We start from the raw sequence: 13889 nt of genomic DNA, 5'->3' as shown, positions 1-13889 counted from the left end.
AGTTTCTGGGAAATACACTCCGGTACTACAACAAGATTTTGGGAGGACTCGTGGCAGCAGCTCCCCAAGCTTGCCACAGTATTTCACAAGCCTCTCTGGCAAGAGCAGATGCAGCAAGCACACCTCACTCAAGTCAATCAATTTTGGCAACATTCTGCAAGCATCGACTACAGAAACTGGAAGAAGGCTAGTCTCTGGCAAAATGATTGGCAAGGAGAAACATATGAGGACATAGAGCAAGAATTATCATTCAGGAAAATTCGATACTCCACTCTATAGGATCGCCTTAGATGGGGCCATAAGCATAAAGGTACATTTACCACTAAAGAAGCCCACCAGCTCAGATACACTGGAAACCAGCTCAACAAGGACCAAATCTGGGAAAAGATTTGGCAACCAGGAATTTGGCCCAAAATCTCCACTTTCTTATGGCTGCTCAGCAAAAGAAGAATACTCACTTGGGACAACCTGGTAAAGCGCGGATTCGTGGGGCCATCAAGATGCCCGAATTGCAATATTCACTCTGAGACAATCAAACATCTCATGGAAACCTGCCCGCTAGCTGAGCAAATATGGAGGAAATTTGAGAGCTGTAACATGAGATCAGAAGCCAGAACAGAAGACATAGCCGAGAACTTAAGGAATTGGGTTACTTCCCCCTTCAAGAGTCATCTTCTCAACTCTCTGTGGAGACTCTTACCAGGATTCATATACTGGACTCTTTGGAAAGAAAGAAACCACAGAATTTTCAACAACTCTTCCCGGCCCATTGAAGCCTTATGGTTAATCCTCAACAAACAGCTGCAAGAAACTCTGGCCCTCAAATCCTGGACAGATGCGGATATGCCAGACTCCCCATTGGAATGCCGGATCCTGAAGGCTTGGAACATAAACCTCTCAGCGATACAGAAAGAAGGCACCCGATCCTCTAACAGCAGCGCCTCTCCTTCCAGCTGGTCCCCTCCAGCTTATGCCACCTATAAGTTAAACTTCGATGGGGCAGCCAAAGGTAATCCGGGGCTCGCGGGTTATGGAGGACTCTTTCGAAATCACACAGGGGAAATAATGCAGATTTTCTATGGCTCGTTGGGTAAAGATACTAATAATGTAGCTGAATTAGAAGGCTTATGGAGGGGCTTATGCCTTGCAGAACAGAATAACTACTTCCCTTTGGAAGTAGAAGGAGACTCCTTAATCCTTATCAGTGCTGCCCAAAGAATCCAGGCAGGTACGCCCGCGGTCAAGGTCGCCACAAGCTGGAGACTATTAAGCAGGCTGGAATCTATGGAGGAAAAGCTACAAACTCCCCAAAGTTTAACGTTCAAGCACGTACGAAGAACAGCGAACAAGGTGGCTGATAGATTAGCCAACCAAGGTGCTTCCCAGTGTATTCTTTACTTTGCAGGTCCACTGGATACCTCAGAAGATGATAAGCTCAACAATGACTGCATCTCTCTGGCGAAGAAGGATTTCATCATCCCGGATGCGGGTGCATAGGGGATATGGTAATGGCACGCGCCATCACGTGGGCAGGTGGCATGCCTACGGTGTCCGATGGTACCACGAGCAGCAGGGTATTAACCCGCTTGAATGCAGACGGCCGACGGCATTAATGCCTGTCTACTCGGCTCGAGGGAGAAAGATGGTTTTCGATGCAGAGAAAAGTTTAAAACAGAGCAAGCTGGATCGGCAGAAGAATATGTGCGCACATTGCAGTGAGACCCTGCTCCGCTCAGACGGAAATGGGAGTGAGAATCTGAGGGGTATTCCACCGGTTTATGAGCCTGGTAAGCACACCACCTGCAACGGTGTGGAGCTGAGGGCGCTGGTGTTGGTTCTTGCAGCTGTAGGAGCTCAGAGTGCTTGTGTTGGTTTCCAGAGAGGAAGGAGTGCTATAATGCCGAGGGAAAGGCCGCGAATGGGTAGCCGAAGAGGGGGAATTAGAGGCAGGGCCCTCCCGCAGCAGAACGATTATAATTCACCCTCTTCCTCCATTGAGTTAACGTCGCTGCCTCAGAGATTTCAGGGCAGCAATGAGGAGGAGGGAGGGCATAATGGCAGAAGCCCAAATTCTGAAGAAGGGTAGATGGAGCTCCCAATGCTAAGGTATCGGCTCCCCTGCCCTCAAGTTAATTCCACTTTGGTTGTTTCTATAATGATAGAGCCTGGTGTCACTCAGAACATGGAGGCCGAGCCTCAGCCGGATGGACAGCGCTCCAGCAGAGAAGAATCTCCAATTGCGTGCCTTCCGGTTGGAGCTGGAACGGGTTGGTTGGCACCTGGACGTGAACATGGGCCGGATCTTGAGCGCCCAGCAACCAATTTCGACCCGGACGCTGGCCCTTCTACGCATGTTGGTTATTCACTTGATGTTCCGAGCAGGCCAGCCCAAAAGGGAAGCCCAGACGCGGTCATCCAGCTTTCTGACTCCGAGGACACGCTCTGTTTCGGGTGCCGAATTGAAGAGACGCCCCATACTACTGAAGATGATTTAACTCGCCCCGGTAATCTCTGCTATTTTTATTGGGATTTCGTTGTATAACTCGGCTAAGTGGCGGCATTATCTCTGTCAATGTGTCGGATGTAATGTTCAGGTGTCAATTGTAATTGTTCAGGTGTCGATTGTCTTTGTCCAGCTGTATGTTTGTCTTTGTCTGGGTCAGTCCAAGGCCTTGGTGTCTGTTCAGTTAATACATGTTATGTAATTGTGTCGGCAATGGTCAAGCAACAACTCCAATTTTGAACTTTTCAATTTTGGAACTGATAGCAGGGCAAGGCAAGGGCTGACAGGCAAAATTTCTTAGCCTTGCCCAATGTACTCTATTTTGTATCTTTGTTTTGTACGATAATAGAATTAGTCATATTCAGAAAAAAAAAAAAAAAATAGGATCTCTTTGTGGCAGGTGAACAGTTCATGTACCAGCAGTTCATGTACGAGTAGTTATTGTACCCGCAATTCATGTACCAATAGTTCCTATACCCTCAGTTCTTGTACCAGAAGTTCCTCTACCCGCAGTTCATGTACCAGCAGTTCCTGTACCCACAGTTCTTGTACCAGCAGTGAAAAACAATGTTTTCACCTCCACGATTTTCATACTTCGGGTTGTCTTGATGGAAAACAAGCATATGGGTTTTGAGGAGAAGGTGCTCGACATGCTGATGTGTTCCCTTGATCGCACCCAGGTCTTCTAGATAATGCATGGGGCTAAGGTCCAAGAATACGGTCAAACTATTTCTAGAAGCCAAAGGTTGTTAACAATGTATTCTTCCTATGACTGTTCTGGCGAATACTTCATGACTCGGCATCGGTTGTTGCAAACCACAGATCAATTCGAATCTCTTTATTTTGGCTCAGAATTGTTGCATAATTCTAAATTTATATGGGCTGATAACTTTCGATCCAAATAGCTGGGAGGCATTGCTGTTTGGTAAATCGTAGATCAATTCAAATCCACTTAGCAATCGAGTCTCCTTATTTTTGGTTCAAGATTAGTTTTTGATTCTAAAAAATTATCTGTGTTATGTAACTGTGGAACTGAATAACTGGGAGGCAGCGTTGTTATAAATGTGAACACTGTATATTATAGGGGGATCCCAGAATTGTATTCTCTACATCGCATTTTTTAAAGAACAAGGAATCGATTTTGATTGTGCAGGGAAGGCGAAGCCTCCGTGCCCAGTGGGATGATCCTTGGAGGGGACCACTGGAGCACAACAATGCTTGTTAAGTCATGATGTAACAAGATTCAACAATATTCTAAATTGGCATTCGATTCCATGTTTTTGTTTCTTCTGAATGTTTTGAGATTGTGATTTAATTGTTGCAAGGGCAACGAGTTGGGTGGTTGGGCCCACTAGCAAGTCCGTTGCCCCAAACCTCTTAGAATTCTTCTGCATTTTATTTTAGTTGCATGGTGTGAGTGTGACTTAAGATAGCTCTGCAATTTCAATTCACAGCTCTTCTTTTCAGTCATTTGATTTTCAATTTCATTCCATAATTTATTTTTTGTTGTTCTGGTTATTTAAGTTCAATGATATTGTTTCTCTCTTGGAATGTATTTTCATGAAGGTTGAGTTGAGGTAGACAAAGTACAGGTAGTGAATGTTTTTAACTGCATCTCTTATTTAGTGTGACACTTACCCTGATCTTATTTGCTGCATAACAAGGATATTATGGTTTACTAAGAATTTTGGTTGATTAAACTCATGGCTGCCTTGAAACTATTTGAGATGCGAGACTAATTCCTGTACTTTGAAGAAAAACATTCATTTTTGAAATCTTAATAAACAAATGTCAGGATCAGCATAAGGAGAAGTTGTGAATATTGTTTTATTGACAGAAGTATAAAGTGCTCGCAGAATTCCTTAAATGAGGTTAAAAGTTGTGATTGATATTCCTTTCATATTAATTAAATATTGTACGCATCATATAGAATATTTCTGTATTGCAGAGGAAACATTTAATGATTTTATAAGATCAAGGTGAACAACAGAAATGTCTTTATCTCATTCGTTTCTATTGCACACTTTCCTTACAGCTAAATACTGAATTGTATTTAGAGAAGCAGTGCATATATCATCTCAATTCTTTTCAAAGCATTCAATGATTTCCATAGATTAGTGGGAATGAAGTTGCTTTATGATTCCTAGTTTAATTTCATGATTTTCATCTTTGCAATATAGCAGTAATTCTTAAGAGGTTTTGCATTCCTTATTTCCTGAATCACATTCCTTACTTACTGAACGGTTTGTCAGTTTGAATGGGGCCTACATTCCCTTATCCCCTAGACAACTGAGGAAGACTTTCTGCAAGAGTCAACTCAATGCAGAAGAGGAGCCAGAAGTAGATTCCCAGTGTGTTTATTTTGCTTTGAAGAGTCTTGTTCCTTTTTTATGAATGATGCCTTTTTGAATTTCTTGCAAGAGCTTGATCTTTATTTGACAGATCCCTGAGGTAAAATTCTGGCATATATTGTGCTACGCCTCTAAGTTTACTTACCCAGTTCGAAAAATTAAATGTTGGTGTAAATCTTGCATTTATACCGCCCGACATTTTGGCGTCATTGCCGAGGAGGCGTTGTAGGATAAGGCCTCAACGATTTTTCATGCTTTTCCCTTTCCTTCGCAATTGAATTTCTAGATTAACGAGATTCCCCTTGCTTGTTGAAGCATACTGGACGACATTCCTAGAGAGCTCACAAGCCAGGTTTTCATTTCTGCAAATGAGTGATTTCCTTTACTGCAAAGTGTGATGCCTGATTTGTTTCTTTTAATGCAATTTAGTTTTTTTGAGTAATTTTTCTTTCTACAAAGTGTGATGCTTGATTTACTGCAATTGAGTTTTTTTATGAGAAATTTCTTTTACTGCAAAGTGTGTTAATTTTTTTCTGCAGTAGAGGTTATTTAATTTCGGCAAGTGTGATTTCCTTAGTTTACAATATTGGTTTTTTCTTTTTATTGCAATTGATCTTTTGAGTTTTTCAGGTGCTAAAAGAACCCCACACTCTCAATCCAGGTGCTAACAAGACTTTCCGGCTAGCAAGAAAATGCCAGGAAGTGTGATGCTATTCAAAGAACTATCTCAAATGGCAGAAATTGGGGTCTCTGCTTCACAAAATGAACGCATCTTGGCATCAATTAGAAATTGGTCTACTCCTCTAGAAGAAGAGAATCATGAAGAACTAGATCTTCATAGGGAGATCGAGAAGCTATGGATCATGCTTGATGAGGAGAAGCCATCAAAAGCATAGATTGAAGAACTCCAACTTGATCCATCCTACACTTTAGAGGATGAACAAAGAAAATTGAGGGATTTGCATGATGCACCAGATGTTGCCCATGAATCAAATAACTAAGAGTATATGGATCCCATAGAATCTTGGTTTCAGATGACTGTCAGTATTCATCCCTCCTTTATCATTCAACAATTTGTAGCATCACATCAGTTAATGCAGTTGGTACCTCATGTTCTAGTATTTTCTCACATATACTTTCTAAATTTGAACATGAATATGATTATCCTCTTGTTGCGCACTTGGTTGCACTGAAAGTCCTCCTATACTTAAAAGGGATTCTTACACTTCTTAGGGTAGAATAATAAAGAAATTCCATGAATAAATTTGTTACAACAATGCAATTGGGGTTTTGAATTTCAAAGCATAGCCACTGAAACTGCTTTTGATCTGCATTGGTTGTTAACACACACATCTATGACAAATCTTGTTGAGTATGATTCACTCTAATACCTCATGATTTTGCAAAAGTAACCATGATTAACCACTCTAATGAAGTTGTCATCTGAGATATATATTTTCAGTTTCCCTTAGAAGGTACTATTGGAGAGCCCCCTATGGTGGACCACTCTTGTAAAGATCATAATAAGCTATTCATGAGAAAACTAGCATTATTAACTTAAAGAATCTTTCAGTCATTATCTGGGATATTTTTAATAAGTATTTAGGATAGAGGAACTAGGCAGCAATGATTAGTCATTAAAAACTTTTCACGCCATCCCGTACTCTTAAGGAGTAGATCTGCCTCCCCACTTATTAAGTAACATTTGAAGTTAATTACAATTAGAGTTTACAAAAATATTTAGGGGAGGATAGGAGGTCTCGTGATGAGCCGACCTACCACGATCATGAGACCTAACATGCATGACATTATTGTTGCTGGTCACCAAGCCAGAGTAATGGCTTTCAGCCGAAAAGCTAGAAGACAGGAGGTCTCATCACGAGCCAGCCTGTTCATCCATGTTACTTCTTGTGAGTGGAATTGCCATCAGCTGGTTACCAAGGCAAGACAGTGACCTCATCTAATATTTAAATTAAATAAGATAACTCTAAATCTATATCTAGTAAGTGGGACATAGGCATTTCGTTGGGTTAAAAGACATCCCTGCCGAGGCTATAGACGCCTGCGGGAAGCAGGGCCATGGCTATGGTATTAAAGTTAATTTCATACTATGACTTATTTATTTATCTTTCTGTTTCCCTAAAACTCATCATTTTATTTCTTGGACAATGGTTTTAAGATGATTTGAGCATGATGCTTTGAGTTCTATCTTTCAAAAATTAGGAATCTTTAATGATGTGGTACCCTTAGTGAAGGTAATTCTGTTAGGGTCCCACCCTAACCCCCTTAGTTATGTCATGGGATCACGTCATAGTCAAGAGTCAATAAAGCCCATATTAATATTTGTAAGTGGTTAACCCACAATTAATGACGGGACCACAGTTAGTTGCAAATGGGCGGTAGTATTAGATAGATGGTATTAATAAAACCCACGGTATTGGCCCGTGGTATTGCATGTATGAGTCATATATAAAGGATAGAGACTCCCTGCGAGGAGTATCGTGTCTTGTTTTTGTAATCGAGCTCTGCTCTATTGGAGGTTGCCCCCTCGAAGAGGCCTGTGAACATTTCTCTCTGAATAATAAAATCATTGCTATTATGTGTTCTGGGTATCTTTTCTTCGCATATTCTATGTTCTGGGTATCTTTTTTTCGCATATTCTGTGTTTGGGTATTACTTTGCAAGTTAAGAGCATAACAAGTGGTATCAGAGCACTTTCCAGGGCTCGGTGGGATCTCCAATTTTTAGCAAAAAAAATTTTGGCTAGAGACGTGTTCCGGCGTCTTTAAACCACGGGATCTGTCGTTAAGCGCATAAACCTGCAGATTTGGGGAGGCATGCACGCAGGAAATACAAGAGGTGGTCACGTCTGTTGGACTCCCTTGTAACCCCTGTGGGTACCCCTTCGAGTAGTAGCGCATTAGACAGAACCGCGCACGGACTGTCTTCCACGTACCCTCTGGGTATATAGGAAGCCCCCTAGCTCCCTTGAAACCTCGCCATAGATAAACCGTCGGCCGTCTTGTGGCTACAGTACACCGAGAACAGCACTCGGAGAGATTACTCGCCCGTACGATAGGGTAGTCGGGTTGTACGGCTAAGGGTACGGTCGATCCTCCTTAGTTAGAGCCCTGAAACATTGGGCCGAGTACTACTGTCAGACCCTTATATATATTGCGATCTGTAGCACCTGACACTCCTCAAGACCATAGTTCCCTTTCTATCGGGGGATCACACATCATCTATTCCAGATCAGCAAGTGCAGCAGCAGCAGACATCAGTCCCGCAGCTCCATCAGATCAGCAACAACAGTTGTCCCACCATTCAGATCTCTCAGATCCACCAGATCGGAGTAGTTGTGAAGGGTTCCTGTACCTGGATATAAGTTTCGCAGGAATTTTGGCGGCATTGACATTTTGAGGATTTGGCGACTGCAGTATTGATCAGGAAGGAGTAAAACTCCGTTAGGAGTTTTCCAAAAAAAAAAAGAGTCTGAGATCTTCCGAGGCGCTTATTGGTGACCTAGCCCATCAGAATCAGGACGACGAGCTGAGCAAGGTGGTACCATTCAATTTCTTAGTAAAAAAATTTTAGGCGGTCCCAATTTTTCATCAGGTTGGTGTATGGTAGAAACTCGAAAAAGAGTCTGAGATCTTCCGGGGCACTTATTGGTGACCTAGCCCATCATAATCAGGACGACGAGCTGAGCAAGGTGGTACCATTCAATTTCTTAGTAAAAAAAATTTAGGCGGTCCCGATTTTTCATCAGGTTGGTGTATGGTAGAAACTCGTGCTCAAGCGATGGCCAATGAAAGGATGGAAAAAATTGAAGACCAGCTGAACTCCATCCAATTTTCGGTGAACGAAATACAACATGAGATTAAAGGAATAAGTATCCAGATACAGAATGCACTCTCGAAGGGCAAGGAGCCAGCCCACGAGGAGGCGAATAATCGCCATGAATACCATGAGGGTGAGTCTAGCCACTCTCCCCATGTCTGGCACACCCATCCACCACCCAGTCAGCGACCTCCCAAGTTGGATATGCATAAATTTGACGGTTCTCACACGTCCGCATGGCTAGCACAAATGGAGCAGTATTTCCAATTGAATCATATCATAGATGAGGGGACTAAGCTTATGGTGGGCACCATGTACTTGGACAATGAACGATGGCAATGGGGGGAATGGCATCAGCGTTGCAATGGACATTTTCAAAATTGGGCCCAATTTTCCAAAGCTCTTCGAAATCGCTTTGAACAGGAAGACTCGTTTTTGGGGCGTCTCACTAAGCTCCGACAGACGGGTACAGTGGATGAATATATTACCGCTTTTAAAGCCTTAGCCTTCCGCACTAAGGGTCTCACAGATGAGTTCTACATGGAATGCTTTATCAGCGGTCTGAAAGAAGCCATCAAAGCTCAGGTTCTACTCCACCACCCTCCCATGTGGACAGAGGCTTGCCAGGTAGCTCGTAAGGTGGAACGTGCATTAACAGCCCAATCCAATCGCCTCAACTTCCCCGCTAAAGGTCGTCCCCCACAGGCTCCCAACACGACTCAGACACTTAAGATTCAAAAGGTGTCACCTGCGGAAATGGCCGAAAGAAGGAAGCAAGGACTATGTTACTACTGTGATGAAAAATATTCCCCGGGTCATAAATGCAAGGAGCCCAAGTTTTTTCAAATAGATGCCACTGACTACAGCTCCACCGAGGAAGATCCACCACTTGAGGAACCGGAGGCGATCGAAGCAGATAACCAAAAGGAGATTGTATCTGACGAACCAATTATTTCGCTAATTGCATTGGTAGGCATTTCTTCCCCTCAAACTCTCAAAATCAGGGGTTTTCTTAAACATCGCCCAGTAGTAGTCTTGATTGATAGTGGAAGTACCCATAATTTCATCCATCAAAAGATCGTTGAAGCAGCGCATTGTTTTGTCCGGGCAGTTTCTAACTTCCAAGTCCAAATTGCAGATGGGGGCACAATGAAATGTGAAGGCTGCTGTGAAAATGTCAAACTTCAAATGGGGGATTATTAGTTGAAAACCCACATGTTTTCAATACACATGGGGGGTTGCGACATTGTCCTAGGCGCGGAATGGCTCCGCACTCTGGGGCCAATCACAATGGATTTCCAGGAGTTATATATGAGTTTTAAGTAGAACAACTCCACACATACCCTTCGTGGACTACAGGCGGGAGCCCCCTCTATCATCAGCTTGCATAGGATGGAAAAATTGTTAAAAAAGGGCCAACATGGAGTGGTAGCTCAATTTAATGCCATCCAGGTAGTCGAAACCATGTCTCTGCCAATTCATCCTGAGATGCAACAGATTTTGAATAAACATCAGACGGTCTTTGATAAGCCTCATGAGCTTCCACCCTCGCGAGGGGAACATGATCATAGCATCACATTGGTTCCAGGGGCCCAACCCCCAAATGTGCGGCCATACAGATATCCGTTCACCCAAAAGAATGAAATAGAAAAAATCATCAAGGAATTGTTGGAAGCAGGTGTCATTCGTCCCAGCATTAGTCCTTATTCATCCCCAGTGGTCATGGTCCTCAAGAAAGATGGGGAGTGGCGGATGTGTCCCGACTTCAGGGCCCTCAATAAGTTGACAGCCAAAGATAAATTTCCCATCCCGGTGGTTGACGATTTGCTGGACGAACTCAATGGGGCTCAATTCTTCACTAAGTTGGATCTTCGCTCAGGCTACCACCAAATTCGCATGAAGGAAGTCGACATTCCCAAGACGGCTTTCAGAACTCATGAAGGCCATTATGAGTTCCTGGTCATGCCATTTGGTCTCTGTAATGCCCCCTCTACTTTTCAGAGCCTTATGAATCACCTCCTCAAACCATATCTCAGAAAATTTGTCCTTGTCTTCTTCGATGACATCCTCATCTATAGTGGCACTTGGGCGGCACATCTTCAGCATGTAGATCTACTCTTGCAACTGCTCCGCCAGCATAAATTATTTGTCAAGATGTCTAAGTGTTCGTTTGGCATGGAAGAAGTTGAGGATTTGGGCCACATTGTGGGGCGTGAAGGTGTCAAGGTGGACCCCAAAAAGATCCAGGCAATGCAAGAATGGCCTCAACCTAAGACCTTGAAGAGCTTGAGAGGATTTTTGGGTCTAACAGGCTATTATCGTAAATTTGTCCGCAACTATGGCCGCATAGCAAAGCCCCTCACTCAACTCCTAAAGAAAAATTCCTTCTTCTGGAACGAGGAAGCACAATAGGCATTTACCGCTCTCAAGAACGCCATGTGTTCCACTCCCGTCTTAGCACTACCTGACTTCACCAAATCCTTTGTCATTGAATGTGATGCTTCGGGTACAAGTATTGGAGCGGTCTTAATGCAGGAAGGGCGACCATTGGCCTTCACCAGCCAACAACTCAGTGGGAGGAATCTGGGCCAATCTACCTACGAGAAGGAAATGATGGCCATCTTACATGCAGTCGAGACCTGGCGACCTTACTTATTGGGGCGACGTTTCCAAATCCGCACAGATCGTCACAGTCTTAAATATTTTTTGGAGCAACGCCTATCCTCCCCACAACAAAATAAATGGTTAGCCAAAATGTTGGGATATGATTATGAGATCATTTACAAGAAAGGGAAAGACAAAAGTGTAGCAGATGCATTGTCGTGCCAATTTGAGGAGGAAAGTACTCTGCTCGCAATTTCCCTCCCCATTCCAGACTGGATTGAAGAGGCTCGCAGGGAATGGTTTTCACACACAGGGCTCTCCCAACTCATTTCTCAATTGAAGGTAGATCCTAATTCCCGCAAGGGCTACTCGTGGCAGAATGATATTCTTCGCTACAAGGACAGAGTAGTAATATCACCAACATCTACCCTCAAAAGTCGCCTTTTGGCATAATTGCACTCATCTCCCATTGCAGGACATTCGGGCTTTCAGAAGACGTATGCTCACACCAGAAGATCATTCTTTTGGATAGGCATGAAAAAGGATGTCCTTACTTTCGTAGCCGAATGTGATGTCTGTCAACGCCACAAAGGGGAAACCATCAACACACCAGGCACCTTACAACCATTGCCCATTCCGGCCTCAATTTGGACGGAGGTTTCTATGGATTTCATTACAGGTCTTCCAAAGTCAGGGAACAAGTCAGTCGTCATGGTCGTTGTGGATCGACTGTCGAAGTATGCTCATTTCTGCGCCCTACCCCACCCGTTTACACCTACCTTGGTTGCTCAAACTTTCATGGATCAGATCTTCAAATTACATGGCATGCCCACTTCTATAGTGTCCGACCGCGACCCGATCTTCACCAGCAATTTTTGGCAGGAACTCTTCAGAATACAAGGCACTCAACTCAAACTCAGTACTTCATATCATCCACAAACAGATGGTCAAACCGAAGCCGTAAACAAATGTCTAGAAACCTACCTTAGGTGTTTCACTTCAGAAAAGCAACACCTTTGGGCACAGTGGTTACCTCTGGCTGAATGGTGGTATAACACCAACTATCATGCCACCACCAAAATGACTCCCTATGAAGCAGTCTATGGTCAACATCCGCCTTCCCCTACTTCTTATCTCAAGGGATGCTCCAAAGTACAAGCAGTGGATCAACTCCTACAACACCGCGCAACCATGCTCGCCCATCTTCGCGAGAATCTTCATCAAGCTCAGAACCGCATGAAGCAACAGGCCGACCAACATCGCTCAGAGCACCAATTTCAAGAAGGGGATCAGGTCTTTTTGAGGCTGTAACCATATAAGCAAACATCACTCAAAGATAAGGGTTGTCAAAAGCTTGCTCCAAAATTCTATGGACCATACCAAGTACTTCAGCGCATTGGAGAAGTGGCTTATAAGTTGGCTTTGCCCCCTACGGCAAAAATCCATCCAGTTTTCCATGTATCGTGCCTCAAGAAAGTGATTGGGAACAACTGCCGAGTTCAAACCAGTCTACCTGAATTAGACGAAGAAGGGTCAATCTAGCTTCAACCCGAACAGGTTCTAGACACACGAGACAAGCACCTGCGCGGCCGCATGATTAAGGAGGTCCTCGTCAAATGGAAAGACACCTCTCCGGAAGATGCAACTTGGGAACCAGCCACTATTCTTCAGCAGTTTCTGCAGCTTCAACCTTGAGGACAAGGCTAGTCTTAAGGGGGAGGGCATGTTAGGGTCCCACCCTAACCCCCTTAGTTATGTCATGGGATCACGTCATAGTCAAGAGTCAATAAAGCCCATATTAATATTTGTAAGTGGTTAACCCGCAATTAATGACGGGACCACAGTTAGTTGCAAATGGGCGGTAGTATTAGATAGATGGTATTAATAAAACCCACGGTATTGGCCCGTGGTATTGCATGTATGAGTCATATATAAAGGATAGAGACTCCCTGCGAGGAGTATCGTGTCTTGTTTTTGTAATTGAGCTCTGCTCTATTGGAGGTTGCCCCCTCGAAGAGGCCTGTGAACATTTATCTCTGAATAATAAAATCATTGCTATTCTGTGTTCTGGGTATCTTTTCTTCGCATATTCTATGTTCTGGGTATCTTTTCTTCGCATATTCTGTGTTTGGGTATTACTTTGCAGGTTAAGAGCATAACAAATTCTTTGTACTAGATTAAGAAGAAACTTAGTTTTGCATCTAGATGACAACAAAATTTAGAGTGATTGTTGATTGGTCCAGGAAGGTGTCATCTTGTTCTATTTTTATTTCCCTTTTCTAGTATCATAACTCCAATTATTTACGGTATTTAGAGATATGAATTGCTCAGCGATGATTACTCACTAGGTGTTGATGGACAACAATGTGTGTTGATTGTGGTTGCCTCTAAATAAGCACTACATGACCTAGATACAAGATTGTTATAGTAGGTGCAAGAATCTTGTGGTAGTCTTCTTGAAATTGCACCTTTTCAGCAAATTATGAATGTTAATAAGACTTTAGACAAAAAAATAAATAAATAAATAAATAATAAAAATAAAAATATAAAAATAAAAAAATTTGAAAAAGAAATCTATGACAAGCAGGGAG

The 13889-nt window shown here is 43.1% G+C and overlaps 1 protein-coding gene across 1 annotated transcript; it reads left to right on the top strand.

Moving 5' to 3' along the window:
* The first annotated feature begins 597 nt into the window (after nucleotides 1–597).
* On the top strand, nucleotides 598–1497 carry LOC149161368 (uncharacterized). Its single transcript, XM_089434854.1, has one exon. It carries the CDS (start codon nucleotides 598–600, stop codon nucleotides 1495–1497), a length of 900 nt encoding a protein of 299 aa, XP_089290980.1.
* Nucleotides 1498–13889: the final 12392 nt, after the last annotated feature.

Source organism: Pinus tabuliformis, chromosome 5_2 (genome assembly GCF_031772625.1).
Source record: "Pinus tabuliformis cultivar Carrire ecotype Pingquan chromosome 5_2, CPIR1, whole genome shotgun sequence".
In the NCBI taxonomy this organism is placed as follows: domain Eukaryota; kingdom Viridiplantae; phylum Streptophyta; class Pinopsida; order Pinales; family Pinaceae; genus Pinus; species Pinus tabuliformis.
This window is presented reverse-complemented; position numbering and strand designations above follow the sequence as displayed.

Excerpts from the sequence above, each read along its gene's own strand:
- LOC149161368 (XM_089434854.1), top strand. The coding sequence starts at position 598 with ATGAGATCAGAAGCCAGAACAGAAGACATAGCCGAGAACTTAAGGAAT.